Raw genomic sequence first — 26,266 nt, 5'->3', positions numbered from 1 at the left:
GGCTTTTCTCCTGGGTTCCTTTCCCTTTCTCTTGGCATAGCAGCTATTGCCAGCATAAGAATTTATATAGATGCAGGAGTCCCTGCTAGCTAAGTGGAGATCTCAGTTTAATATCTCAGTAGATTAAACAACAGCCCACTGAGAAAGATATTGATGGCATTGGCATCTCTGTTTGACGCACAAGGATTTAAGAAACAGGCATCTGTAGTAACTGACTTAACGGTACACAGATTACAAATGGTAATTCCAAGAGACAGCTTAAGTGTTCTGCCTTCTAGTTCTATGAAATTTGCACTATATTACACCAAGAATTTTTTAAATAAAGAAATCCAGATGTGTCATCTTTCTCTTTCCTCTGCTGTGGCTGGTATTGGTGACCTGGGCATCTCATTTCCTTGTGTGTTTCCTCCTGAGGCTCCGTTGCAGACAGGGGAGGGAAAGACATCTGAGGCTGGGCAGCAAAGAAAGCAAGAGACCAGGTGAAGGTGGGTGCAGGGAATATTTTTTTAGGAGGTATACTAAACAGATTTTCACTCCCTCAGGATAGAAATCAAGTTAAAGAACACAGAGTCTATTTTATCTGCTTCTCTTTAAATTAAAACACTTCATCGAATGATGCTCAAGTTGCTTTATTTAAACACTGGACATTTTAGGGGGTTGGCAGCCAATAAAACATATTAATGTCTTCTACTTTTGGTAAATCGGGGTTGACCAACTTAATGAATATAACACATGGGGAAGTATACATACCCAGCCATTAATATCTTCTCTGTGTAATATTTATGACTGTAATTGCTGCTCTGATTGTATATTGTGTGAACTCGAAGCACATTAATGTATTGGATGACTAATAGAATTTGGTGACAATGCATAGAAATTGGTATTCTGGAAGAGGGCTGAGTTTTAAATTGTATTCTTTCCTGAGTTTGCAGTGCATTTCATGACTCATCTACCTCACAGTGTATTGGTGGCTGACGAATTGAAGTCTTTTTGCTGAATAATAAACATCAGAGACAGTTTGGTCTTCTCCTAGCTTTTCTGTCTTGGTTTTCTCATCATTCATTCAAAGTATCAAAAATAAATCATTGATTACTGTTAATTGACTTTTATCCACTCTGACTTAGAGAGAAGGCACGTTTGTCAATATGTCACTGTATGTGTGGGGGGGGGGGGTGCTAGGAATGTGGTCTCTGAGCTCTGCAGGGGCCATTGTGTGCCTTGGAAATAAAAGGGGGTCTGTTAGTTCATTCTTCATTGACTGTTCCAGGTTGATCACAGGCCTTTGGGCACCCCAACCCTCTTTCCTTGTTGGGTGGGCTTAGAGGTGAGACAGAAGGACACATTTTCTTCTTTTACTTTGCTAAATGTCTTTAATGTTACAAAGTGTAACACAAAAGTTGTATAGTGTAGCAATTTTCATCAAAAATCAATGATTGCTTAAATTTACAAGCAGGAACATTTATTCTATGGAGTAAAATCTAATGGTAAGTACACATTAGAATAGGAGATAGTGGCTTTTGTCATTCAATAGTTTATCTTCAATAGATAAGATCTGAGCCTAGGTTAATCACCATTAGTCACACTTTTGCTTTTAATAAGTGTAAATTTTTATTTGCCCATTCCGAGTATAAAGAAGTAAGCATTTTAAATTTTTCATGCAACATAATATAACATATAATGCATAGTTTTATCTGTCATGTTCACCTAAAAAGCCTTATAATAGCAATTCTGTGAATGAGTACATCCGCGTTTTCCATTATGGTCCATGGAACAGCATCACAGGAGAGCGGGTTAGAGATGTGGACTCTTAGGTGAACCCAAGTCCTGCTGAACTAGAAATGCTGATGAACGGTGCTCAACCGTCTATGTTTTGCACGTGTTCTAGGTGACTCCAGTGTGGTCTATAGAACCACTGATGTAGAAAGTATTATCATACTCATTGTATAGATGATACAGTTGATGCTCACTGTGGTCTGATGATTGCACAAATAAATGGCTAGTTCATTTTAGGGCCCTTCCTCAAACCCAGGTATTAAAAATCATGGGGCCTCCCTCTCTTAAAGAAAATAATAAAGAAATAGTGAATTCCATAGACCTGGAAAACAGTCACTCTTAAATGAACTGAGAAAGGGGCCATTTCCTTGCTTTCGCATCATGAAAGTGGGTTGTTAAAACTATTAACACTAGAAAATTAACCTAGAAAGAGTTTTAATGGCGCAAGTAACATTTTTGCAGTCCCTCCATTGTGTTCCTCATTTTCTTTTTAGTGGAGTGCAAATAGGATGTAGTTAAATCCCAGAGGGGTGGCGGTTGCATGTTAATAGAAGTGGGAGGCTGTTTTAATCATGTCTTCCTAGCTCAATGAGTCTGTGGATAGATTTCCACGGGGGCCTTTCGCACACCACATTACCCGTGCTCAGAGTGCCCTGTGGTGGTTTTCCTGCATGCACAATTTTACACACGCAGCAGAGAAGTTTCTAAGTTGCTGTGGTATCAAAATGAATGTTAACTACCCCTCTGTGACTTGGGAAATGAGTGTTTGCTCTTGAGCTGGAAGCAGAAAACAGTGGCCATTATCTGTAATAGGACAGTCTGTAGAGCGCTGCTTGCGGAGGCCTGTTTCTTTGCGAATTCAATTTGGGCTTTGTGCTTAAAACAAATAAGTGAAGTTTAAGTCTATTGTTATTCAACTAGGAGAAATTTCCTTGAATAGAAGATGTTAGTGTGCAATTAGGTAAATGTACCATGTATTTGGGTGTGATTTTTATTCTGCATATATATATAACATGATGCTATGTTTATGGGGAAAAAAAGCTTGAAAAACATGTCAGTGTTTTATGAATTATTACAAAGAGAACATACAGGTAACAACTGCTAAGTTTGGAAGTGATTGGTGACCCTCTACGCACTTCTGCGGTGTGTCCAGAGTGACCTGTTTTCTGCTCAGGACTCCTGCCTCTTCGCATTTGTAATTGCTGTTTCCTTTCCCTGGAGCCCTCCCCCCAGAACGCAGAATTAGAAGGCTGGCAGACTCCTTTTCATCCTTATTTGGCTGAAAAGATGCCTTAGCCCTCTGTGGCCCATGTCTGCAATGCACTTTGAAATGTCTCCTTTAGAGTATATCATCAGCTTTGTGCATGAGTGTCTCTTTATATTTTGAGGTGTCATTCCTCAGTATCTAGTCTGTACCTGACACATTGCAGGATTCAATAAATAATGCTTCCTTGAATTAATGACGGGTATTTCCAAATGGATAAAGTCCTCAAACCAGCATCTCCTCTATGCACTGTCGCTTTTGCCCAAACTTCCGAGTCCCAGTGAGGAAGCTGGAATCCCTAGAACTGTCAATGCCTTCTCTCTTTACTTTAGTCAGTTCTACCTCCTATCGTCAGTCAGTTTGGTTCAGTTCAGTCCCTTGGTTGTGTCTGACTCTGCGACCCCATGGACAGCAGCACACGAGGCTTCCCTGTCCATCACCAACCCTCAGAGCTTGCTCAAACTCAGGTCCATCGAGTCGGTGATGCCATCCAACCATCCTCTGTCTTTATTCCTAACACCTTGACCTTCATCTGGTCTCTGTCTCTCAACACTCCACTCAGTTCTTGTCTTTTAGATTAAGTTTCTTCAAGCTTGGTTCCCTTCCTGTTTCTCCTCTTTCAGTAAATGTTTTGGCTGCTGTTGCCATGAAGATGAAGAAACGTGGGCCAGTTGCCCCACCTCCTATCTCCTGAATCCTCTGCATGCCTTTGCCTGGGTGAAGTCTTAATTCCCACATTTGAGAGCTGTTGGTTCCTAACTCTCACCAGGTGACCTTTGATACTGTGGACGGTGCATCCTTGGAGGAAGCATCATGCCCGCTACTCTGTCCTGCAAGATCCTTGCTGGTTTTGCTTCCTGTCACACACCAGGGTTTGGGAGGGTCTCCACAGAGCCATGCACAATAATGGGTTAAGGAATTCACTAAAATGGGGGAAAGCAAATTGCGAAGGCCGGTGTGAGCGAAAGCAGAAAAGGCATTGTTTGCTGTGCTCCCTTCCGCTCGTGGAGAGCTGTGCAAGGCCCGGGGTTCTGTTGTACCTGCTGTGGGGTTTGCACCCCAGTGTAGAGTCCATCACATCTTTGACCCTTATTGTCCTGCAATCATGAAATCAACCTTCAGTTCAGCTCAGTTCAGGAAAATAATCAGACCATTTTGCACCAAACATTTGGAGTCGGGGGCGGCTGTTTGAAGGGATTGGCTGGGAATCCCAGGTGGTGGTCCTCATAAAAGCCGGGGCCTATGAGAAATTACCGCCCCTCCTGTGAGGGTGCAGCACCTCCCGCTGGGAGAAGGGGCGCAGAGGAGCCATCCCAGTGGCTCCTTGTCTAACGCCCAGCTTGGATGTCTCTGCTCACTGCACCAGTCTCATCTGGCTGGTGGCAGAGTTCTCTGTGTAACTCGGTGATGTGCATGTCCCAGACTCCATGGCTCAGTGTCCCTCGCCAGACTTTTAGGGTTTCTATCCTTCTACCCAAATCCATTCTGGTCTTCTCGCTCCCTTTTATACGTCCTGTGCCCACAGTGGAATTCTGCATGCCGCCTGCGCACGCACCTTCCTGCACCACCATTGTGGCTTCCCTTGCGCCTTCCCTCACTCACTCTTTTTTTAATTAATTAATTTAATTTTTTTAATTGAAGGATGATTGCTTTACGGAAATTTGCTGTTTGCTGTCAAACCTCAACATGAATCGGCCGTAGGTGTACACAGATCCCCTCTCATCCCTCTCTTCCTTTGCATCTCCCCCTCCCATCTGCTTCCCACGCACTGTCCTCCTTCTCTGAGCAACTAAGAGTCATGAAGACCTCAAGGTTCTGCTCAAACCTCTGGTCCTCTCTTGGCTGGATGTTTGCCCATGAGGGACCATCAGTTGGGGGAGACCTTTATCTCCTCACTTCTCTTCTCCAGGCTCAATGACTCCTCCACAGAATTTTTTTTCTGAGCCTCTAGGGGAAAAGTAATCTTTTCTTTTTAACCCCCCTCCATCATAGCAGTTAACTTTAAAGTTGGCGTTAACATACTCTCCCTTGTCTTATGCGTATATGTATTTCTTTACTTTGCAAGTCCATTCAGAGAAGCTGCCTTATCTTATGTGTCTTATATCCTGGAGTAACTTGAATATTATAGACATTCAATAATATATAATGAATAAATGAAAAGATAGGCCTAAAGGGTGTGTGCAAAAGGCTTGGGGTGCAGGTATGGGAGGCGTACCCATCTCTTTAGCTTGGCCATGTGGGCTGGGTATGCTGCGAGCTGGGGGTGGCACTTCCTCCAACTCCCACCCTAACACCTCACCCCACTCACAAATCCTCAAAACACTCAGAGTGACTCTTAGGATTATATTTCAACAAGGGAACAGGAAGGCCTGACTCATCATGACTTAGGAATGGCTTATAGGATAGACTGGGGACCCAAACCATTGTACTTTCAGAATATATTATGATATATGAAGCTGAGAACTAGTAGGTAGCTGTCTTTTCTTTTCCACTCCCATTCCATTGACAGGCAGTGCCTGTAAGAGGAGAAAAATATCCCAACTGCAGGGAAATTTTCAGGCAAGTTTCAAGATAATATTATTTTTAAAGTGATGTCAATGCTATGAAACAAAAGAAAAAAGATCTGTGTGGATGCTTAACGATCTCACACTTTTGCCTTCCAGGAGACGGAGCTGTTAGATCTCAGCCTTGTCAAAGACGCCAGATGTGGGAAACATGCCAAGGCGCCCAAGGTAGGAAGTGGAGCATGCTATACACACCAGATGCTGCCTTGATTATTTAGCTGTGTCATGGTATCAATTAATTGCCCCAATTAAAAGTTTCTCTGTTGTAGAATGACATAAAATGCAATAAAACAGCCAGTCCTTCCAGAAGCCGGTATGTCCAAACAGTACCATTTTTGATAAAAGATGGAAACAATGAGCAAATATACAATCAGTGGACATAGGACTTGCTTTATGCCCTTGGATCTTTTTTTTTTTTTAAATAATAATGCAAAAGTTATTGGGTAATTCTAAATACTCAAAATGTGCTTTAAAGTGTTTGAAAAATTCCCTGAGCCTTTTAAGCATACATGAACCTACCTTTTAGTCAGATAAACAGGATCTTTTAGCTCAAATGTTTTGCAGTTGGAGTCATTTCATCCCTGAAGCTAGAGTGTCAAATCTTTTTGCAAATGTTCCTAGTGAACACTCACAGACATTGGAATCAGTTATATGGAATGTTGACTTACTTGGATTTGAAAAACTTACTGAAGAAACATCTAAAGCAGTGTTTGCAATTTAGTTTTGGAAGATTGTTTTAAAACGTTGAATATAGGACTTCCCTGGTGGTCCAGTGGTTGAGACGCCGTGCTTCCACTGAGGAGGGTGCAGGCTTGATCCCTGGTCAGGGAACTAAGATTCCACATGTCATGTAGCATGGCCCCCAAAATGTTGAATAAAACATTACATATATTTTAAAAATTTAGATTATCTGGTAGGGTATAGTAGCAGGATGTATTGACTTGTTATCAAACTGGGAAACTACGCTTTAGTGTATTTAAATTTTAATACTTCTTTAGTATTTTAAGGACTTCTTCTGTAGCACAGAGAGAATGTTGGCAAATAGGAAAGTGCAGGTGCCATTCAGGGACTCTCCTCCTTCCATAATTGATATAAAACCAGCGATTTTCTATTTGAGTATCTACCTGCATGTTTTGCTTTATTCCTTAAAAGTCAAAACATGTACTTTGACATCAAAAATTATCTGTTGCTGTGGAGATGCAGCGAGGAAAGTCACGCAGAGTGATAGTCTTCAGATACCTAACAGTGTGGTAGTTGCTGGCAAATTTTGTCATAGAGCAAACAGCCAAATACAATACAAATTTTATTGCTGAAGAGGTTAAAATGACCTACAGGAAAATGTGGTAAATGAAAAGAAAGAAAAATCAAAATTATTTTCAGAAAGGTTTCTGTGTTTCACCTGAAAATTGTCCATTATTTGCATCAATCACTTAGAAATATGCCTGCAATGCAGAACATCTGGGTTCGATCCCTGGGTTGGGAAGATCCTCTGGAGAAGGGAAAGGCTACCACCCACTGCAGTATTCTGGCCTGGAGAATTCCGTGTACCGTATAGTCGATGGGGTCGCAAAGAGTCGGACATGACTGAGCAACTTTCACTCACTTGCTCACTCACTTAGAAATACAATGGTATTCCAATAGTTTGGTCTTTCATTTTTGTATCAAGCTTATTGTTTTTAATGTTTTGTTGCTGATTCAGAATTGTTCAGTTTTCAGGGTAGACATTTTATTCTTCTCCCAAGATTTTAGACGGGTTTTACATAAGCCTATTAGTTCCAAGAATTATATTGATAACAATTACAAATGTTGTCTTTTGATGCAAATTCATTGGCCTAATTTGAAGTTTCATGGTCATTATTGGCTAAAGTCAGTTGCCTGCCCTCCATCGGACCCTTTTTGTTTCTAGGCTTTGGGAGTTCAAGTCAGTCCCTCTGGCACACATAGACCTTTTAGGTTTGATTCTTTTACTGCAGCCCTCAGCCTACTTAAGTTAAATATTTCATATATGGACACAGTTTGATAAATGTCTACTGAATGTTGAGAAATGAACAGCACTAGCGTATGTATTCTGTTTGGTTGATAAACCACTATTTGATCCTAAAATGCTACCCTTCAGGACAGATTTCAACCTCAGAATACTCTGGCTTTTAAAGTTTGTTCAACCTAGGTTTGTGTTCTCTATTTTTTTAATCCACATTCTTGATTTTTTTTTAACTTTACATTCCTTGCTGGAGTTCAAGCATCTCAATATACTTTAACGTTTTCAAAGCCAGTTTCTTTGCATGTTGTCATGGTTGTTCAGTCACTCAGTTGTGTCCGACTCTTTGCAACCACATGGACTGCACCACACCAGGCTTCCCTATCCTTCACCATCTCCGGAAGCTTGCTCAAACTCATGTCCATTGAGACAGTGATGCCATCCAACCATCTCATTCTCTGTCATTCCCTTCTCCTCCTGCCTTCAATCTTTCCCACAATGAGAGCCTTTTCTAATGAGTTGGCTCTTTGCATCAGATGCCCAAGTACTGGAGCTTTGGCATCAGTCCTTCCAATGAATATTCAGGACTGATTTCCTTTAGGATGGACTGGTTGGATCTCCTTGCAGTCCAAGGGACTCTCAGGAGTCTTATCCAGCACCACAGTTCAAATGCATCAGTTCTTAGGCACTCAGCCTTCTTTATGGTCCAACTCTCACATCCATATATGATACTGGAAAAACCATAGCTTTGACTATACAGACTTTTGTTTGCAAAGTAATGTCTCTGCTTTTTAATATGCTGTCTAGGTTGGTCATAGCTTTTCTTCCAAGGAGCAAGTGTCTTTTAATTTCATGGCTGCAGTCACCATCTGCAGTGATTTTGGAGCCCAAGAAAATAAAGTCTGTCACTATTTCCATTGTTTCTTCCTCTATTTACCAGGAAGTGATGGGACTGGATGTCATAATCTTCATTTTTTGAATGTTGAATTTGAGGCAAATTTTCACTCTCCTCTTTCTCCTTCATCAAGAGGCTCTTTAGTTCTTCCTCGCTTTCTGCCATAAGGGTGGTGTCACCTGCATATCTGAGGTTATTGATATTTCTCCCAGCAATCTTGATTAAAGCTTTTGCTTCATCGAACCCTACATTTCACATGATGTATTCTGCATACAAGTTAAATAAGCAGGGTGACAATATACAGCCTTGACATGCTTCTTTCCCAATTTTGAAACAGTCCATTGCTGCATATCTGGTTCTAACACTTGCTTCTTGACCTACATACAGGTTTCTCAGGATGCAGATAAGCTGGTCTGGTATTCCCATCTCTTGAAGAATTTTCCACAGTTTGTTGTGATCCACACAGTCAAAGGCTTTAGCATAGTCAATGAAGCAGAAGTAGATGTTTTTCTGAAATTCTCTTGCTTTTTCGATGATACAATGGATGTTGGCAGTTTGATCTCTGATTCCTCTGCCTATTCTAAATCCAGTTTGAACATCTGGAATTTCATTGATCACATACTGTTGAAGCCTGGCTTGGAGAATTTTGAACATTATTTTGCTAGTGTGTGAGATAAGTGCAATTGTGCAGTAGTTTGAGCATTCTTTGGCATTGCCTTTCTTTGGGATTGGAATGAAAACTAACATTTTCCAGTCCTGTGGCCACTGCTGAGTTTTCCAAATTTGCTGGCATGTTGAGTGCAGCAACTTAACAGCATCATCTTTTAGGATTTTAAGCAGCTCAGCTGGAATTCCATCACCTCCACTAGCTTTGTTTGTAGTAATGCTTTCTAAGGCCCACTTGACTTCACCTTCCAGGATGTTGGGCTTTAAGTGAGTGATCACACCATCGTGGTTATCTGGGTCATCAAGATCTTTTAATAATTCTTTGGTGTACTCTTGCCACCACTACTTAATAGCTTCTGCTTCTGTTAGGTCCATACCATTTCTGTCCTTTATTGTGCCCATCTTTGCATGAAATGTTCCCTTGATATCTCTAGTTTTCTTGAAGAGATCTCTAGTCTTTCCCATTCTTTGTTTTCCTATATTTCTTTGCACTGATCACTGAGGAAGGCTTTCTTACTTCTTCTTGCTATTCTTTGGAACTCTGCATTCAAATGGGTATATCTTTCCTCTTTTTCTTTGCCTTTCACTTCTCTTCTTTTCTCAGCTCTTTGTAGGGCCTCCTCAAACAACCATTTTGTCTTTTTGCATTTCTTTCTCTTGGGGATGGTTTTGATCATCACCTCCTGTACAGTGTTACAAACCTCCATCCATAGCTCTTCAGGCATCTGTCAGATCTAATCCCTGAATCTATTTCTCACTTCCACTGTATAACTGTAAGGATTTTGATTTAAGTCATACCTAATGGTCTAGTAGTTTTCCCTACTTTCTTTAACTTAAGTCTGAATTTTACAATAGGAGTTCATGATTTGAGCCACAGTCAGCTCCCAGTCTTGTTTCTGCTGACTGTAGAGTGCTTCCCCAACTTTGGCTGTAAAGAACATAATTAATGTGATTTCAGTATTGATCTTCTCATGATGTGCATGTTAGAGTCATCTCTTGTGTTGTTGGAAGAGGGTGTTTGTTATGACCAAGGCCTTCTTTTGGCAAAACTTTGTTATCCTTCCCCTGCTTCATTCTGTACTCCACAGCCAAACTTGCCTGTTACTCCAGGTATCTCTTGACTTCATACTTTTGTATTCCAGTCCCCTGTGATGAAAAGAACATTTTCATAGAACCGTTCAACTTCAGCTTCTTCAGCACAGTGGTTGGATTACTCTGATATTGAATGGTTTGCCATGGAAACGAACTAAGATCATTCTGTCATTTTTGAGATTGTACCCAAGTTTCAGACTCTTTGTTGACTATGAAGGCTACTCCATTTCTTCTAAAGGATTCTTGCCCACAGTAGTAGATATAATGGTCACCTGAATTAAATTACGCATTCCAGCCCATTTTAGTTCATTGATTCCTAAAATGTCAGTGTTCACTCTTGTCCTCTCTTGTTTCACCACTTCCAATTTGCCTTGGTTCATGGACCTAACATTCCAGGTTCCTATGCAATATTGCTCTTTACAGCCTTGGACTTTCCCTTCACCAGCAGCACATCCACAACTGAGCATTGTTTCTTAGACACTAGATACTAATAATAAAAATGAATACTTCATATCATTGTTGTAATGGTTAAATCAAATAATTCATTAGCAAACTACCAGCAGCAGAGTTCTCAAATTTAAGCACTTATAGAATTCCTGGGGAGTTTTAAAAAATGCTGACCCTTGTTTTCTACTCCCAGAGATGCTACAAGAATCTAGTTACTGTGTGTAGTGTGGACATTGGGTTTTGAAAAGTAAATTTGTCACAAAATTTGAACACCACTGCCTGAAGTTATCACTACTATATAATAAGCACTCATTAAATAGTAACCATTATCATCACTATTATCATCATTATTTTTTATTTATCATTATTTAAATCTCAAATTTACAGAAATCAGTTTCATTTCACTCAAACTAGAAAAGCTTATGTTGTAAAAACAGTTTGGAGCAGAGGCTTGGCTGAAAGGGACTTGGTGGAATGACAGGCAAGAAAGAGTAGGTTATTAATACCAGATTTAAGATCTTTAAATTGCAAAAGAAAATCTTATCTTGAACTGAATAAATAAAAAGTTAATTTATTAAAAATGATTGGAATGTGTTCAACAATTCAATGAAATTTCTGAGTTTGCATTGAGTCTCATCCAGCTGCTCAAGAACTGTTACCAAGGAATATATGTCTTTTTCTTTCACTGAACTGGCTTCTAAGGTGTTGGAAGGAATTCCTCTCTCATCCTCAGGGTCCTCATGGTGGCCATCTCTGTACATCACCCCTGGCAGCACCCAGCTTCCCACACTGCAGCAATTCTGTGTAGCAGGCACCAAAAGAGAGGTTAGCTTCCTACAGAGTATTCCAGAAAGACTGAAGCATAACCACCTCATAGAAGGAGGCGTCTGGTCCGGAAGAGGAAAGCTCAGTAGGAGGGGACCATTGTGTTGGCGAGACTAGATGCAGCAGGATGACGATTAGTGAGAAAAGTTGGGAAGCTTAGGACAGGAAGGTGATGCAACATGGAGACAGACTGAGAGGAAGGCTTTCTGTGGGGACTAAGATCAGAGGAAGGCAGAACATGTGTGGAGCAGAGAGTGTTTATCAAAATACGCAAGCACCCCACAGATATTTATCCATGTAGTCCTATTATTTTTGTTTTTCACAGCATCTCATTATAGAAAAATTCACAATCTAGTTGAAGATGACTATTTCCTATGCCTGCTGTGATTTGAAATAACATTTATAGGAAATAAAAAAGCTTCTATGTGTTAATGAATTTTAAATGTCTACTCCCGACACAATGCATTCAATTCCAGATCTGCTTTGCTGTATACAGCTTTTGTTCAGGTTAGCAGGTCTGCAGTTTCTCACTGGAGAGAAATTAGGAAATGTTTATTCAAATTTTGCTAAACTAAAAGTACCTTATTTTTTGAGATATAAAATGTGTTTATGTTTCCCTTTTTGTATTCTCCCTCCGCTCCCTTTCGCCTCCCCTCCTGTCCCCTGCACCCCCAGGTTTATAAAGCACATGTAAGAGAAAGATTCTATGTTATATGCATCTTATCTATGCCGTATACACACACTCACTGTATCTTCATTTCAAAAGGAGCTTTGATTTTTAAAGGAGTGTGTATCACTATGGTTTCTGATACATTAGTGGTATAGCATTAATTAAATAAAATAGGCTTGACTAGAATAAAAAAGATCAGAGTCTTGTGCAGAGCAAATTTTGTGATACTTTTTTTGTATGTGTGAGTTTATGCTCTGGAACAGAACAAAAAGTATATTTTTTGTATGGGCTACCCCAAATCCTCATTGCACGCATGCTCGGTAGTGTTCGACTTTTGCGACCCCATGGATTATAGCCCGCCAGGCTCCTCTGTCCCTGGGATTTCCCAGGCAAGAATACTGAAGTGGGATGTCATTTCCTTCTCCAGGGATCTTCGCAACCCAGGGATTGAACCTGCATCTCCTGGGGGATTCTTTACTTGTCCCAGAAAGTTTTCAGAAATGACGCTAAAAAGGGTAATTCCTTTACCTCTTAGGAAGTATCTCATCCTTAGGAGTGTTGAAAAGTAGATGGGCCTAGGGAAGTGGAGCTGTGGTCTCCGATGCCTGCCCTGCCATTACCGAGCTCAGGTTGTTCCATGCCTCTGCTTTCTCATCGATGAAAGCAGTGTCAGGGGAGCACGTGATTTTATGCGTGTAAGTTTTTTTAGCTGCTTATTCCAACGTTTAAGGTCAGTTAATCAAGCCAAGGCACTCCATCTTACAGTTTATAAAACTGAGGTAAAACTTCCTACCCTGGTCATAGCAAATCATGAACTTAAAAAGAAGAAAGACATGTCAAATTTTGCACATGTCTTCTTGGAAGCAGTTCTAAGATTGCCCTGGACTCCAGAAGGAGCAACACCACACTTACACGCTCCCGGGTTTATTCAGGTCTCATGATCCATATGCCACAGTATCACTGACAAGGATTTCCATGGTTGTACTTTCAAACTGTGCTTTATGCAAAGTAAACTGTTTCTCTTGCTCAACGGATAATTACCCAGGAGATGCAAGAGACGTGGGTTTGATCCCTGGTTGGGAAAGATCCCCTGGAGAAGGAAATGGCAACCCACTCATTTTCTTGCCTGAAAATTCCATGGACAGAGGAGACTGGCAGACTGCAGTCCATGGGGTTGCAAAGAGTCGGAGATGACTGAGCACAGCACAGCAGAGCCTTGTATGTATCCAGGTTGCAGTTAAATTCTAAGTGGTACAGCAGGTCCCGGCACAGCAGCGCAGCAGCAGCAGCGTGCAGTGGTACCGGAGCACAGCTCGGGCACACGGCAGCACAGTCAGCAGGACAGTGGCACAGAACAGGGGTACAGTAGTGGGGTGCAGTGGTATGGTAACAGAACAGCAGTGAAGGGCCCAGCACAGAGCAGCAGTACAGGTGCCCCATGCTTTTCCAAAGTTCACTGTACACCACTTCATTTTATGAAAGACCTACATTAGCACCTGCTTTGGCTCTATGAAAGAAATCTGAAGAGGATTTTCACTTTAACAAAAAAGAATAAAAGCCAAAAGTGGGAAAATGACACTCAGCACTTGTTTGCAGCAGAGGAGCCCTTACAGAGGCAGTATACTGTGAGCTTTGAGCGGGCACCACCAAGCTCCTTCCCCGGGAACTGTCCTCAGCAACTCAGCAAGCTTTGCGTTGCCTCTGTGAGCACCGGTGCTTTATCTCGACTTATTTTGTGCCTGGCTTAGCAAGATGTGTCTGAAGGCAACTGCTTCTCCACTTTATGCCATTTCAGCTTATGGAAACTTTCACAGGAATGGTCTACTTTTGGATAATGCGGGAAACCTGTGTATATATCACCACAATCACATAAGGCAGGTTAGGGTACAACTAAATACAAAAAGCTGATCGGGTTTTGTTTTTCTAATCCTTATAGCAGAATGATGCCTTTTCAATTTCACTGTTGCTTTGACACATGACCATTGACTTTCTGCTTCTGCCAGGCACTGTTCTGGGCACTAGGAAAAAAACAACTCTGTTCTCATATAACATACTTTTTAGGAGCAGGAAACAGGTGGTGGTGGTAAACTGGCTTTCCAGGAAAAAAGCAAAAGAAAGAAAGACAGGGAGGGAGATAGAGAGAGAAGGAGGAAGGGAGGGAGGAGTAGGAAGGAAAGAAGGGAGGAAGTGGGGAGGAAATCCCTGATCTGCTGTGTTTCTTCATTTCTTTTGGGTGAATATTCCAAACCTGGGGAGTTTCAAACCAGATCCTGCCATCACCTAGAGCTCGAAAGCAATATGCACACAGCCTAGAGCCCTGTGAGCAGGTTCCCTCCAGCACCCCTCGGGGTCGGGAAACAGATGGCAGATAAGTCCCACTGAAGTGAATCAAGCAAGGATAAGGGGCCACAGATCTTGAGTGGCAGAGAGGATTGCTGGTTTTCTGAGCCCTAGCAGAGTAGGCTGTCTTGCTGAGATCAGGTGAGCAGAGACATGAATTAAGGGAAGGGGAAGGATTCCAGGCAGAGGGTGCAATAAGAGCAAAGACCCTGAAATAGGAACAAGCTTGGCATGTTTGAGGAACCAACTCTGTGCGCAGTGTGGCTACAGCGAAGTACAGCAAAGAAAAGCAGAAGTCAGATAGGTGGCTGTAGGTGGCTGGGGGCCACATATTTTGGGCTTCATAGGCCGTGTTAATGATTTTGGCTTTTCCTCTGAGAGACATGAGCAAGGATCTGAATGTTCTGAGCAGAGGAGTGACAAAGATCTGACCTAGCTTTTAAAAAGCATCATTGGCCACAGCCTTGAGAACAGACCACAGAGGACAAAGGAAGAAGGATACCAACCAAATGGCTGTTGCCAGTGCCCAGGCAGTGTTGATGATGATTTTTGACCAAAAGGTGTAGAGAAAGCCAGAGTCTAATGTGTTTTAAAGACAAAAGGTTTTGCCAGTGCCTTGGGTGTGAGGGATGGGGTAAAGAAGGGATTCAAGAACAACTTTTAGCGTTTTGACTTTGGAAAGTGTGGGAATTGGGTTTTCATGCAGATGGGAAGGAAGAAGCTCATTTAAACAGAAAAATTTAGTTTGGTTTTTGGATATTTAAAGCTTGAGATGCTTATCAGGCTTCTACCTGGTATCGTATTTGAATCTACAAATCTGGAGGTGGGGTAATGTTGGCCATGGAGTTAATAACTTTGATTCTTCAAAACTCAAAGTCAAGGGAGGCCTTTAAGGATTATAGGTATAAAAGAAACTTCTGATATCTAAACCATGCTATCTCCAGCATTTAGGCTTCAAGGGGATGAGGAGGAACAGTGAGAGAGACTGAAACTGGTTTATTCCCCAAGGAGTGGAAAGCAGGAACCGTAAAGGTACTTATATACCAGTGTCCATGGTGACGTTACTTACAAAAGGTGGAAAAACCCAAATGTCCATCAGAAGATGAATGGATATACAAAATGCCCTAGATACACACAAGGGAATAGTATTCAGCCTTAAAAAGGAATGCAATTTTAACTGCTACAGTAAGGATAAGCCTAGGAAAAGGTATGCTAAGTGCAATAAGCCAGACACAAAATGACAAACATCATGCGATCCCTCTTAGAAGAGGTACCTAGAATAGTCGGGTTCAGAGAGTCCAGAAGTAGCATTGGCGGTTTCTAGGGGCTGGATTGAGGGAGCACGGGGAGTTCCTGTTTAATGAGGGCAGAGTTTCAGTTTGAGAAGATGAAAGATTCTGCCGATGAATGGTGGTGATAGTGTATACCAATGTAAATTTGTTCAATGTCACTAAACTGCAACACTTGACAATCACTAAAATAATAAATTTTATGGTATGTGTATTTTGCTACAATAATAAAAATAGAGACTGAGAAGGAAGGAGAATGAGAAGAAGGTATACCTTGGAAGCCTAAGAGCGTTTAAAAGGAGGAAGGAGTCATCGTTTGAATAAAATGGTAGTTTCCTGCTACTCTTTTTAGTTTTGCATACTTGTAACTTTATTGAAGATAAAATTTTATACACTTTTAATATTTTCCCTATATGATCAGCATTCCTTGCTAATATTCAAAATAGGCTACTTATTTAAGGGTTGTCAAATCTTAAATAGCTCATCATAGAATCTGGATGCCAATATATAAAATCTCATAATGAGCTGTTATTTGGATGTTATACAACAGTGGTTTTAATGAATCATCCTTGAGGCCTGGAATTGTGCTTTCTTTATTGTCTCCCTTTGCTGATTACAAGCTATTTCCCTGATTTTTGAAGATTCCACCATTATGTGAAACCACAGTCATAATTTGATGTAGATATTTGAGGTTTACTAAAGAATAAGAAAACCCTTTATACAACAAGATAAAGGTCTCTCTCTTTCCACTCACTTGCTGAGGAGATTTACCTTTGGCCCATAATCTTGGTTCCAACTGTTTCGTAATTTACCCGACATGGTGCCACAGCTGATTTGGGGTAAGAGGGGTACAGGATTTTCTTCTGTCATTTTATTTACATAAATGTTTATTTACATCTTTACCAAATGGAGAAAAAAAGGGTTAAAAATTCACAGAATTATCAATGTGTGCTTAATCGTTTTGACAGCTAATCACATTTATCTCCAGATGTAAATTATATGGCATAGCTCCTTTTTCATGTTCATTAAATTCCATAGATGTCAGTGGTTTCCTTGGAAACAAAAACCTTTATGTAACTAGTTGGAGATTTAGTAGCAGAAATATCAGGATGCTAAGGAAGGTAAGGAATGGTTCCTTTAGTAGATCTTTGTGTTTAAAACTCTTCAGTCTCTTCCACCTGCCCCTCAACCTCATGGACATTCTATAATGAATAAGGGAAGGCTTTTAAAGCTACCATTAAATTATAGAATATCTTCTCTAATGGTTACAAGTTTTTAACTTCTTCATAACCAGTCACAGATAGGATAAGTCTCTTCTGGGATGTTGGTATAAATTACTAAATTTGCGAAGGGGTTGGTGTGTCTCTTATCAACAATTAAATCTGAATATTTGAGTGATGCCTCCATTACTCAGTGTACGTAAGTGTGTGTCCATCTGTAAAACATGGTGAACTAAATATGTGTATGGCTGAGGAAAGATTCTGTTTTTAAAAAAGAATAGCAAGCCTCTGTCTTAGTATCTACTGCCAAAGAGTTCAAAGGCCCCTGAAGAGTTCTTGAGCGGCCAGGGAGAGGTCACAGTTCTGGCAGAGGTTAATAGTGGGTGAAGGCCTTGACAGCTAGGAGCCTTCTCCTTCTGGCCGCGTCGGACCTCCTGTGGAAAGCAGGGTGACAGGATTAGTACCACGCATTAACTAAACTTCAGGTCTTTTTAGAAGATTCTGACTCATTCCATCATTGCTCCTGTCTTGTGTAACTTCAACCTAAATGCAGTCTGCTTTGCATGCAGTGGTACAGAGTTGGGTTTTGGAAACATTTCTCAATTTTAATTCTTTCAAATGCCATAATACGCCACCTTGTGGATATAGCTGATAATACTTTAATTCTACACAGTGAATTTCTCTCTAAACTAGGGTTTGCAAACTTTGTTTCTAATATAGAGATATGAGAAACACTGGGGAAGTTTTAAAAATCTCAATGTCCAAGCCTCACCCAGATAAATTAAATCAGAATGTCTTTTGTGGGGCTCAAGCACTGATACTTTCTTTAAAGCTCCCCACAATGGCACCCCACTCCAGTACTCCTGCCTGGAAAATCCCATGGACAGAGGAGCCTGGTAGGCTGAAGTCCATGGGGTCGCGAAGAGTCAGACACGACTGAGCGACTTCACTTTCACTTTTCACTTCCATGCATTGGAGAAGGAAATGGCAACCCACTCCAGTGTTCTTGCCTGGAGAATCCCAGGGACGGGGGAGCCTGGTGGGCTGATGTCCATTGGGTCGCACAGAGTCGGACACAACTGAAGTGACTTAGCAGCAGCAGCAGCAGCAGCAGCAGAGATTCCCATGTTTAAATTTCCTTGGTTAAAGTCTGCACTGCTTTCATTAAAAAAAGAAAAGAAAAGAAAAAAAAATCGGCTTAAATAGATGTTTCTCTTTTTAAAATAAGGACTTTACACAGTAAGGTACTGAGAACTTTCCTATAATATTCCCTCATCAAAAGTCTAGTTTTGAGTCTAGTCTTCCCTCAACTTTCCCAGCTGTACTTAATATAACAAGAAGTGTGCTTCTCGTAGGAGTGTTTTCCAGCTGCCTAACAAAGTTCCAAAGATGGGGTGAATTAAACAATGGAAACTTGCATTCTCAGTATTCTGGAGGTTTGAAGCCTGAGATCAGGTGTTGGCAGGCATGGTTTCTTCTGAAGCCTCTCTTGTCGACCTGTAGATGGCTGGCTGTTCCCTCTGTCTTCACACGGACCTCTCCCTGTACTTAACTGTGTCCTGATCCGTTTCTTGTAAGGAGTCAGTGTACTGGACTAGGGCCCACCCTAATGGCCTCATTTTATCATGATTTCCTTGAAGGATTCAGGACTTTAATGAAGTGAAGTCACTCAGTTGTGTCCGACTCTTTGCGATCCCATGGACTGTATAGGCTCCTAAATCCATGGAATTTTCCAGGCAAGGATACTGGAGTAGGTTGCCATTTCCTTCTCCAGGGGATCTTCCCAACCCAGGGATCGAACCCAGGTCTCCTGCACTGCAGGCACACTCCTTACTCTCTGCATTCTGGTTAACAGATATCTGTGGTGCGGGTGGTTAGGAATACAGGGGAAGGGTGGGAGACACAGTTCAGCCCATAACAATATTTTCTCACTACATGCAAAGGATTATTTCACAATAGATCTAATATAAATAATTAGATTCTTTATAATCAATTTGATTGTTAAAGTGGATAGAAATGTATAGTTGGAATTATTTCAGAAATACACATTATTTATTGCTTTTGCAGAGGATCCGTATTGCAGCTTATATTATTTTTGTATCATCATTACATTTGTGCCCATTCTTCTGTACCCCAGGCCCCCAACATGTGTCTTTGCACATCTAAGTGCCTACTATAGTATAGTCATTACTTGTACAAGCTTTGGGTCAAATGGCCAAGCCAAATCCAGTTACTAGCTATATATAACTCAGGAAGTGATTCCACATCTCTGAGATTTAATTGCCCCATATGAATTATGAAAATAATCTCTATGTTTATCTTATTTGGTTGATGTAAAGACTCAGTGGTTAAATGCATCTGAAGCACTTGACACAACTCCCATGTCCACGTGTATGTTAAATACATTTTAGCCTTCACCCTAAATGACTTTTAGTAAGTAAAATGTATAACTGATGCTCATGCCATGTATTGTAGCAGGCAAAAGCAAGTTAGTTACCTATTTACAGTAGAATTCAGGTACTGCTATGACTTACTCCACATGAGAGATTTATACCTTTGGAGAAAGCAATGGCACCCCACTCCAGTACTCTTGCCTGGAAAATCCCATGGATGGAGGAGCCTGGTGGGCTGCAGTCCATGGAGTCGCTAAGAGTCGGACACGACTGAGCAACTTCACTTTCACTTTTCACTTTCATGCATTGGAGAAGGAAATGGCAACCCACTCCAGTGTTCTTGCCTGGAGAATCCCAGGGACGGGGGAGCCTGGTGGGCTGCCATCTATGGGGTCGCACAGAGTCGGACACGACTGAAGCGACTTAGCAGCAGCAGCTCTACTTAAACCTATCTGTAGACATCTAGTTTTATATATTAACTGTAGAAAAATGAACTTGAAGCATACTTATCCTTGCAGCCAAACACCTGTCTGTAGTGGACCATCACAGCAACTCGTGCTAAGACTTAAAATTCTTATTTAGAAAACTGCCTAGATTTGTAAAGAGTTAAATAGATTTTCTCAACAATCAAAATAATGTTCAGTTCAGCTCAGTCGCTCAGTCATGTCCTACTCTTTGCAACCCCATGGAGTGCAGAATGCCAGGCCTCCCTGTCCATCACCAACTCCCGGAGCTTACTCAGACTCATGTCCATTGAGTTGATAATGCCATCCAAACATCTCATTCTCTGCCATCCCCATTCTTCTCCCACCTTCAATCTTTCCCAGCATCAGGGTCTTTTCAAATGAGTCAGTTCTTTGCATTAGGTGGCCCAAGTATTAGAGTTTCAGCTTCAAAACCAGTCCTTCCAATGAATATTCAGGGCTGATTTCCTTTAGGATTGACTGGTTGGATATCCTTGCAGTCCAAGGAACTCTCAAGAGTCTCCAACACCACAGTTCAATAGCATCAATTTTTGGCGCTCAGCTTTCTTTATGGTCCAACTTTCACATCCATACATGACTACTGGAAAAACCTTGAGTATACGGACCTTTGTGGGCAAAGTAATGTCTCTATTTTTTGATATGCTGTCTAGGTTGGTCATAAGTTTCCTTCCAAGGAGTAAGCGTCTTTTAATTTCATGGCTGCTGTCACGATATTAGAGCAATTTACTTTCAGTTAAGAACAGTTAAGAACATGTTGGTATCTTTTTCTGCACTTTGAAACCACTGAAGTAAAATTAGAAGCACTGTTTGGAAAGGGAAGACCAAAGTTATTTAAAGAGACTCAGATTCAAATCCCAGTGCGTCATCTTAACTGAGAGATCCCGAGAAGGTTTCTTAGCTTCTCTGTGAGAATAATACCAGTTAGATTTAAGGTTGTCTGGTGAGTTGAATTATCACTGGTAACAAGACACACATCCTAATGTTGGATACACTCTAGGAGTTCACTCCTTGTGACTTAACTGCCTGCCTGCCTTGGGTTCAATGTTGGTTTATTCTTCTTAAGTCTCAGTGAATCTGATGGGTAATTAAGCACATGTATTACTTGAACTACCTTCTTGTTGGAGATTAGCTTCTAATGTACTTTTCCTGTAATTTAACATGTGCACAAACAGGGTGAAAAAGTGGAATGTAGTTTGACCCGTGATGTAAGAGAAGAAAAAGTTGGGGGAGTGAAAGTAATGTTTATGACTACCACGGAGTCATTGTGAGAATTAAATGATGCATATACCTGAAATGACTTTGCCAGCCACAGTCACGAGCAGCTTGGTATAATGGAAGGAATTTGAAAATGTATACAAGATAGATAAACAAGGTCTTATTGTATAGCACAGAAAATTATATTGACTATCCCATGATAAACCATAATGGAAAATTGCTATATTTAAAATTGATGGCCAACAAGGAACTCCCTGTGTATAGGATAGGGAACTTTGCTCAATATTATATAGAAACCTAGTAGGTAAATAATTTGAAAAAGAATATATACATGTATATGTATAACTGAATTACTTGGCTATACAACTGAAACTAACACAACATTGTTAACCAACTATACTGCAGTATAAAATAAAAATGTTTAGGAAAGTCATCCTGAAGTTTAAAAAAAGAATGTATATAAATGTACAACTGATCACTTTCCTGCACAGCAGAAATTAACACAATATTGTAAATCTACTATATTTCAATGAAAATAAATACAAATAAAAAAGAATATATAGTAATTAATTTTGTTACCCTTCATTGGAAAATGACTGAAAATTCCTTAATTCCTTTTGTCTACCACAATAGTACGAAATCCCAGATTGCAGATTTTTTTAATTTATTATTTTAATGGGAGTATAATTATTTTACAATGCTGTGATGGATTTCACCATATATCAACATGAAGCGGCCGTAGGTATGCATGTGTCCTCCCCTTCCGGAGAATGAGATAGCTGACACAAAGGTATTTTCAGGGATGAAAGAATGCTTTCGCTGTAGTTTTCTCTTGTTCCTGAATATGAACATAATTAACATTCTTGCTATCTAAAATACAAAATTTCAGGTACCCTAAGAAATAGCCTTGATTTTGTGTAAAAAGTGACATTTAAAATAACATAGTGAACTATTTGCTACTTAACAGATCCTTGTTAAAGGCAGAAATGAGCTTTCCAGAGGCTACTGAAATTAACATCCATAGAGGTTTATAGAAGGTAGAACAGCCTAACTAATTAAGCAAAATATTTGTTGTTTACCTGTGAAACAGCACCATTGGTCCTAAGAGGTTAGGAAATTCACCTTTGATTCTCACACCAGCACATCTTCTCAGTGCCATTTCATGTTTCAGCATCCAGTTGTTTCCTGATACCGTAAGTTGCATCCAAGCTTTACAGATTTTAGGAAGACCAGTGGAGCTGGAAGAGCTTGTTGATCACTGTTGGCCATGAATGGATAGATGTAACTTTGTGAAGATGATGTATTTTATTTTTTCTTAGACAGAAAATTAAAAAAAAAACAAACAAAAAACAGGACCGTATTTCTCCACATGAGTTCTGGAATACTAGCAGTTGTTATGAGTAAAAAATGTCAGCTAAGCTTCATAAATGTTGGGTTTCTCTATTACAGGACTTCTCAGAGCCTTTGATGTATTGGACATGGATTGTGGCCATTATCCTTTTTTGTTTTGTCTTGTTTTGACAACAGGCTTCTTTGTCAAGCATATCTCACAGGAGTAGTGTTCTTGCTGAATTACCTTTGGTGAATATGTTAATAGTTGGTTTTTATGAAGTTAATCACACTCCATATTGAGGCTGAAACACTAGTTTAAGAGTGGTGCTTATTCCTATTCAGTAATGCAGATACCTAATTAGAGATGTTTAAAGATCAAGGTTTTGAGTGATCTAAACCAGATAAGTCTTTCTATAGGTAAATATCCCTTGATGATATGCAGTTTAATTTTATCTTGTACTATATCATGTGTTATTTTTGATTTTAAACTTTATTAGCATTATCCTCCTCATTTTATAAAAAAATGTAGACCTTGGCTTATGATAAAAGGTCATCAGCGGGGCTTCCCTTGTCTCAGTGGTAAAGAATCCAGCTGCCATTGCAGGAGACAGAGTCCAAGCCCTGATCTGGGAAGATCCCACGTGCCCCACTGAGCCTGTGTGCCACAATTACCAGGCCTGTGTTCCAGAGCCCAGGAGTTCCAAACACTGGGCCCATGTACAACTCCTGGAGCCCGCGTGCTTAGAGCCCCTGCTCCGCAAGAAAGAACCCACTCAATGAGAAGCCTGTGCTCCACAGCTAGAGTAGCCCCAGCTCGTGCAACTAGAGAGAGCCTGAGCACAGCAGCAAAAACCCAGAGCAGCCAAAAATAAGATAAAATTAAAGAAAAAAGTCATCAGCGTTACCAGTATTCAAATTGACAAAAGAATTGACTTATTTCCATGGTATTTGGGATGTGGTTTGGCATTTAGACAAATGCTTGTATACTGCTAGGAGGGTATTCCAGGTCTGCTGATAATTCTGGAGATCAGTTTCCTACAGCTTTATATCTTATCACTTGTTTAAAATTGACACCGCTTAGATTTTGGGAAGGATGTGAAATCAAGATAAAGCTTGAATTGAGGTTAAAGTAAAAGTAAGTTAAGTATTACTTGGGGACCAATAATTTTTCCAATCATCTCTTCTTCTGGTTCCCTTATAGGGGTGTGTGTGTGTGTGTGTGTGAGAGAGAGAGAGAGAGAGAGAGTCTGTCTGTCTGTCTGTCTATGTGTGAGATGACTATCTAGTCACATAAATTGACTTTAATGCTTTGAAGTGAGACTTTAATTCTGTTAACCTCCTGTTAAAGGGACAGCAGTGATTCAGAGGCCCAGTCAATGTTATCTTTGGGGCTACAGTCAGAAATCAATTTCTCTGTGTCTTGATTTCCTTATTCGTAAAATGAAGCTCATAATACTGTTTTTCAGGGTTGTTGTGAGAATTAAAGAACATGATGTATGTTTCACAGTTGGGACTCTATAACTGCAGCTATCCTTACTCCAAAAGCTAAAGGTCTTTGGCATATACATTTAATAGAATTGAGGTCAGGGCTATTATTTGACAAATTAGACTCCTTTCTTGATCACCTATAGTTTCAATATGTTCCTTTAGATACATGCATTTGCTATCCACATTACACAGGCTTTCCCCTCTGTAGCAGATTTCGTTTTAATCATATCTTGAAAAACATTTTTTCAAAATAATTTTTGCTCATTATTCATATTTTAAATATTTAATTTTTAAATTAAACATATCCTTCCAAGAAGTTTTCGGAATTTGTAATGTCTGATCCAACACTGCCAAGCACAGGGCCTTCGCTTGTGGTTCAGGGGTTGAGCCTCTGCTCCTGTGCACATGTGCTCAGTTGCTCAGTCACGTCCAACCTGTGAACTGGAGACTGTCGTCCCAAGTGAAGTAAGACAGACAGAGAAGCAGAAGCATTGTATGGCATCCCTTATATGTGGAATCTAAAAAGATATCGTGCAAAAAACTTTATTTCCAAAACAGACTCAGATACTTAAAAGACAGACTGTTGTGGGGAAGGATGGCAGAAAGCGATCATCAGGGAGTTTGGGATGGACAGGTGCACATTGCTATGTTTAAGATGGATAACCAACAAGGCCTTACTGTATTGCACAGGGTACTGCTCCAGCTATGTGGAAGCCGGGACGGAAGGGAGTGTGGGAGAGAATGGATGCATATATACGCATGCATCCCTTTGCTGTCCACCTGAAACTATAACAACATTATTAATTGCCTATACTCCAAAACAAAAAACAGTTTAATAAAAAGAAAAAAAACAAGCATAAATTTTCTTTTTACAAATATTAACTAAAAATTGAAATTCACCGTTTTTAGTAGAAATTGTCATTTTCTATCTGTGCATGAACTACATTTGCTTTCATTATTAGAATACCTTAATGTGAATTTAATAAAGTTTCCTGGGTTAGGACAGATACACTGATTTGAGAAATTAATTAATTATTGACAATTAGTTTTCAGTGCAGTTCAGTTCAGTCACTTGGTCGTGTTTGACTCTTTGTGACTGCATGAACTGCAGCACACCAGGCTTCCTTGTCCATCACCAAATCCCAGAAATATTCAAATTCATGTCCATCAGGTCAGTGACACCATCTAACCATCTCATCCTCTGACATCCCCTTCTCCTCCTGCCTTCAATCTTTCCCAAAATCAGGGTCTTTTCAAATGAGTCATTTCTTTGCATCAGGTGGCCTAAGGATTGGAGTTTCAGCTTCAGCATCAGTCCTTCCAGTGAATATTCAGGACTGATTTCCTTTAGGATGGACTGGTTGGATCTTCCTGCAGTCCGAGGGACTCTCAAGAGTCTTCTCCAACACCACAGATTAAAAGCATAAAAAATTCTTCAGCACTCGGCTTTCTTTATAGTCCAACTATCACATCCATGCATGACTACTGGAAAAACTATAGCTTTGACGAGACAGAGCTTTGTTGGCAAAGTAATATGTCTACTTTTTAATATGCTGAATAGAGGCACAGAAAAGAAAAGCATAGCTTTTCTTCCAAGGAGCAAGCGCCCTTTAATTTCATGGCTGCAGGCACCATCTGCACTGATTTTGGAGCCCCCCAAAATAAAGTCTCTCACTGTTTCCATTGTCTCCCCATCTATTTGCCATGAAGTGATGGGCCCAGATGCCATGATCTTAGTTTTCTGAAGGTTTAGCTTTAAGCTAACTTTTTCAATCTCCTCTTTCACTTTCATCAAGAGGCTATTTAGTTCTTCTTTCCTTTCTGCCATAAAGGTAGTGTCATCTACGAATATGAGGTTATTGATATTTCTCCCAGAAATCTTGATTTCAGCTTGTGATTGATCCAGCTCAGCATTTCACATGATGTACTCTGCATATAAGTTAAATAAGCAGGTGACAATATACAGTATTGATGTACTCCTGTCCCGATTTGGAACCAGTCTGTGGTTCCATGTCCAGTTTTAACTGTTGCTTCCTGACCTGCATACAGATTTCTCAGGAGGCAGGTCGAGTGGTCTCCTATTCCCATCTGTTGAAGAATTTTCCAGTTTGTTGTGATCCACACATACAAAGGCTTTGGCATAGTCAATAAAGTAGAAGTAGATGATTTTCTGGACCTCTCTTGCTTTTTTTTTTTTTTTTTTCAGGTTAGTTTTTTTTTTTTTTCTAATTTTATTTTATTTGATGATCCAGCAGATGTTGGCAATTTGATCTCTGGTTCCTCTGCCTTTTCTAAATCCAGCTTGAACATGTGAAAGTTCACGGATGACT

The 26,266-nt window shown here is 40.4% G+C and overlaps 1 protein-coding gene across 2 annotated transcripts in view; it reads left to right on the top strand.

Moving 5' to 3' along the window:
• Window positions 1-26,266, top strand: part of PLCB1 (phospholipase C beta 1) — an 856,985-nt gene that overhangs the window by 271,430 nt on the left and 559,289 nt on the right. For both annotated transcript variants that reach the window (XM_027560329.1, XM_027560330.1), the window contains exon 3: window positions 5,701-5,769. In XM_027560329.1, coding sequence (XP_027416130.1) covers window positions 5,701-5,769 — 69 coding nt within the window. The remainder of the gene's footprint in view (window positions 1-5,700; window positions 5,770-26,266) is intronic.

Source organism: Bos indicus x Bos taurus, chromosome 13 (genome assembly GCF_003369695.1).
Source record: "Bos indicus x Bos taurus breed Angus x Brahman F1 hybrid chromosome 13, Bos_hybrid_MaternalHap_v2.0, whole genome shotgun sequence".
In the NCBI taxonomy this organism is placed as follows: Eukaryota; Metazoa; Chordata; class Mammalia; order Artiodactyla; family Bovidae; genus Bos; species Bos indicus x Bos taurus.
This window is presented reverse-complemented; position numbering and strand designations above follow the sequence as displayed.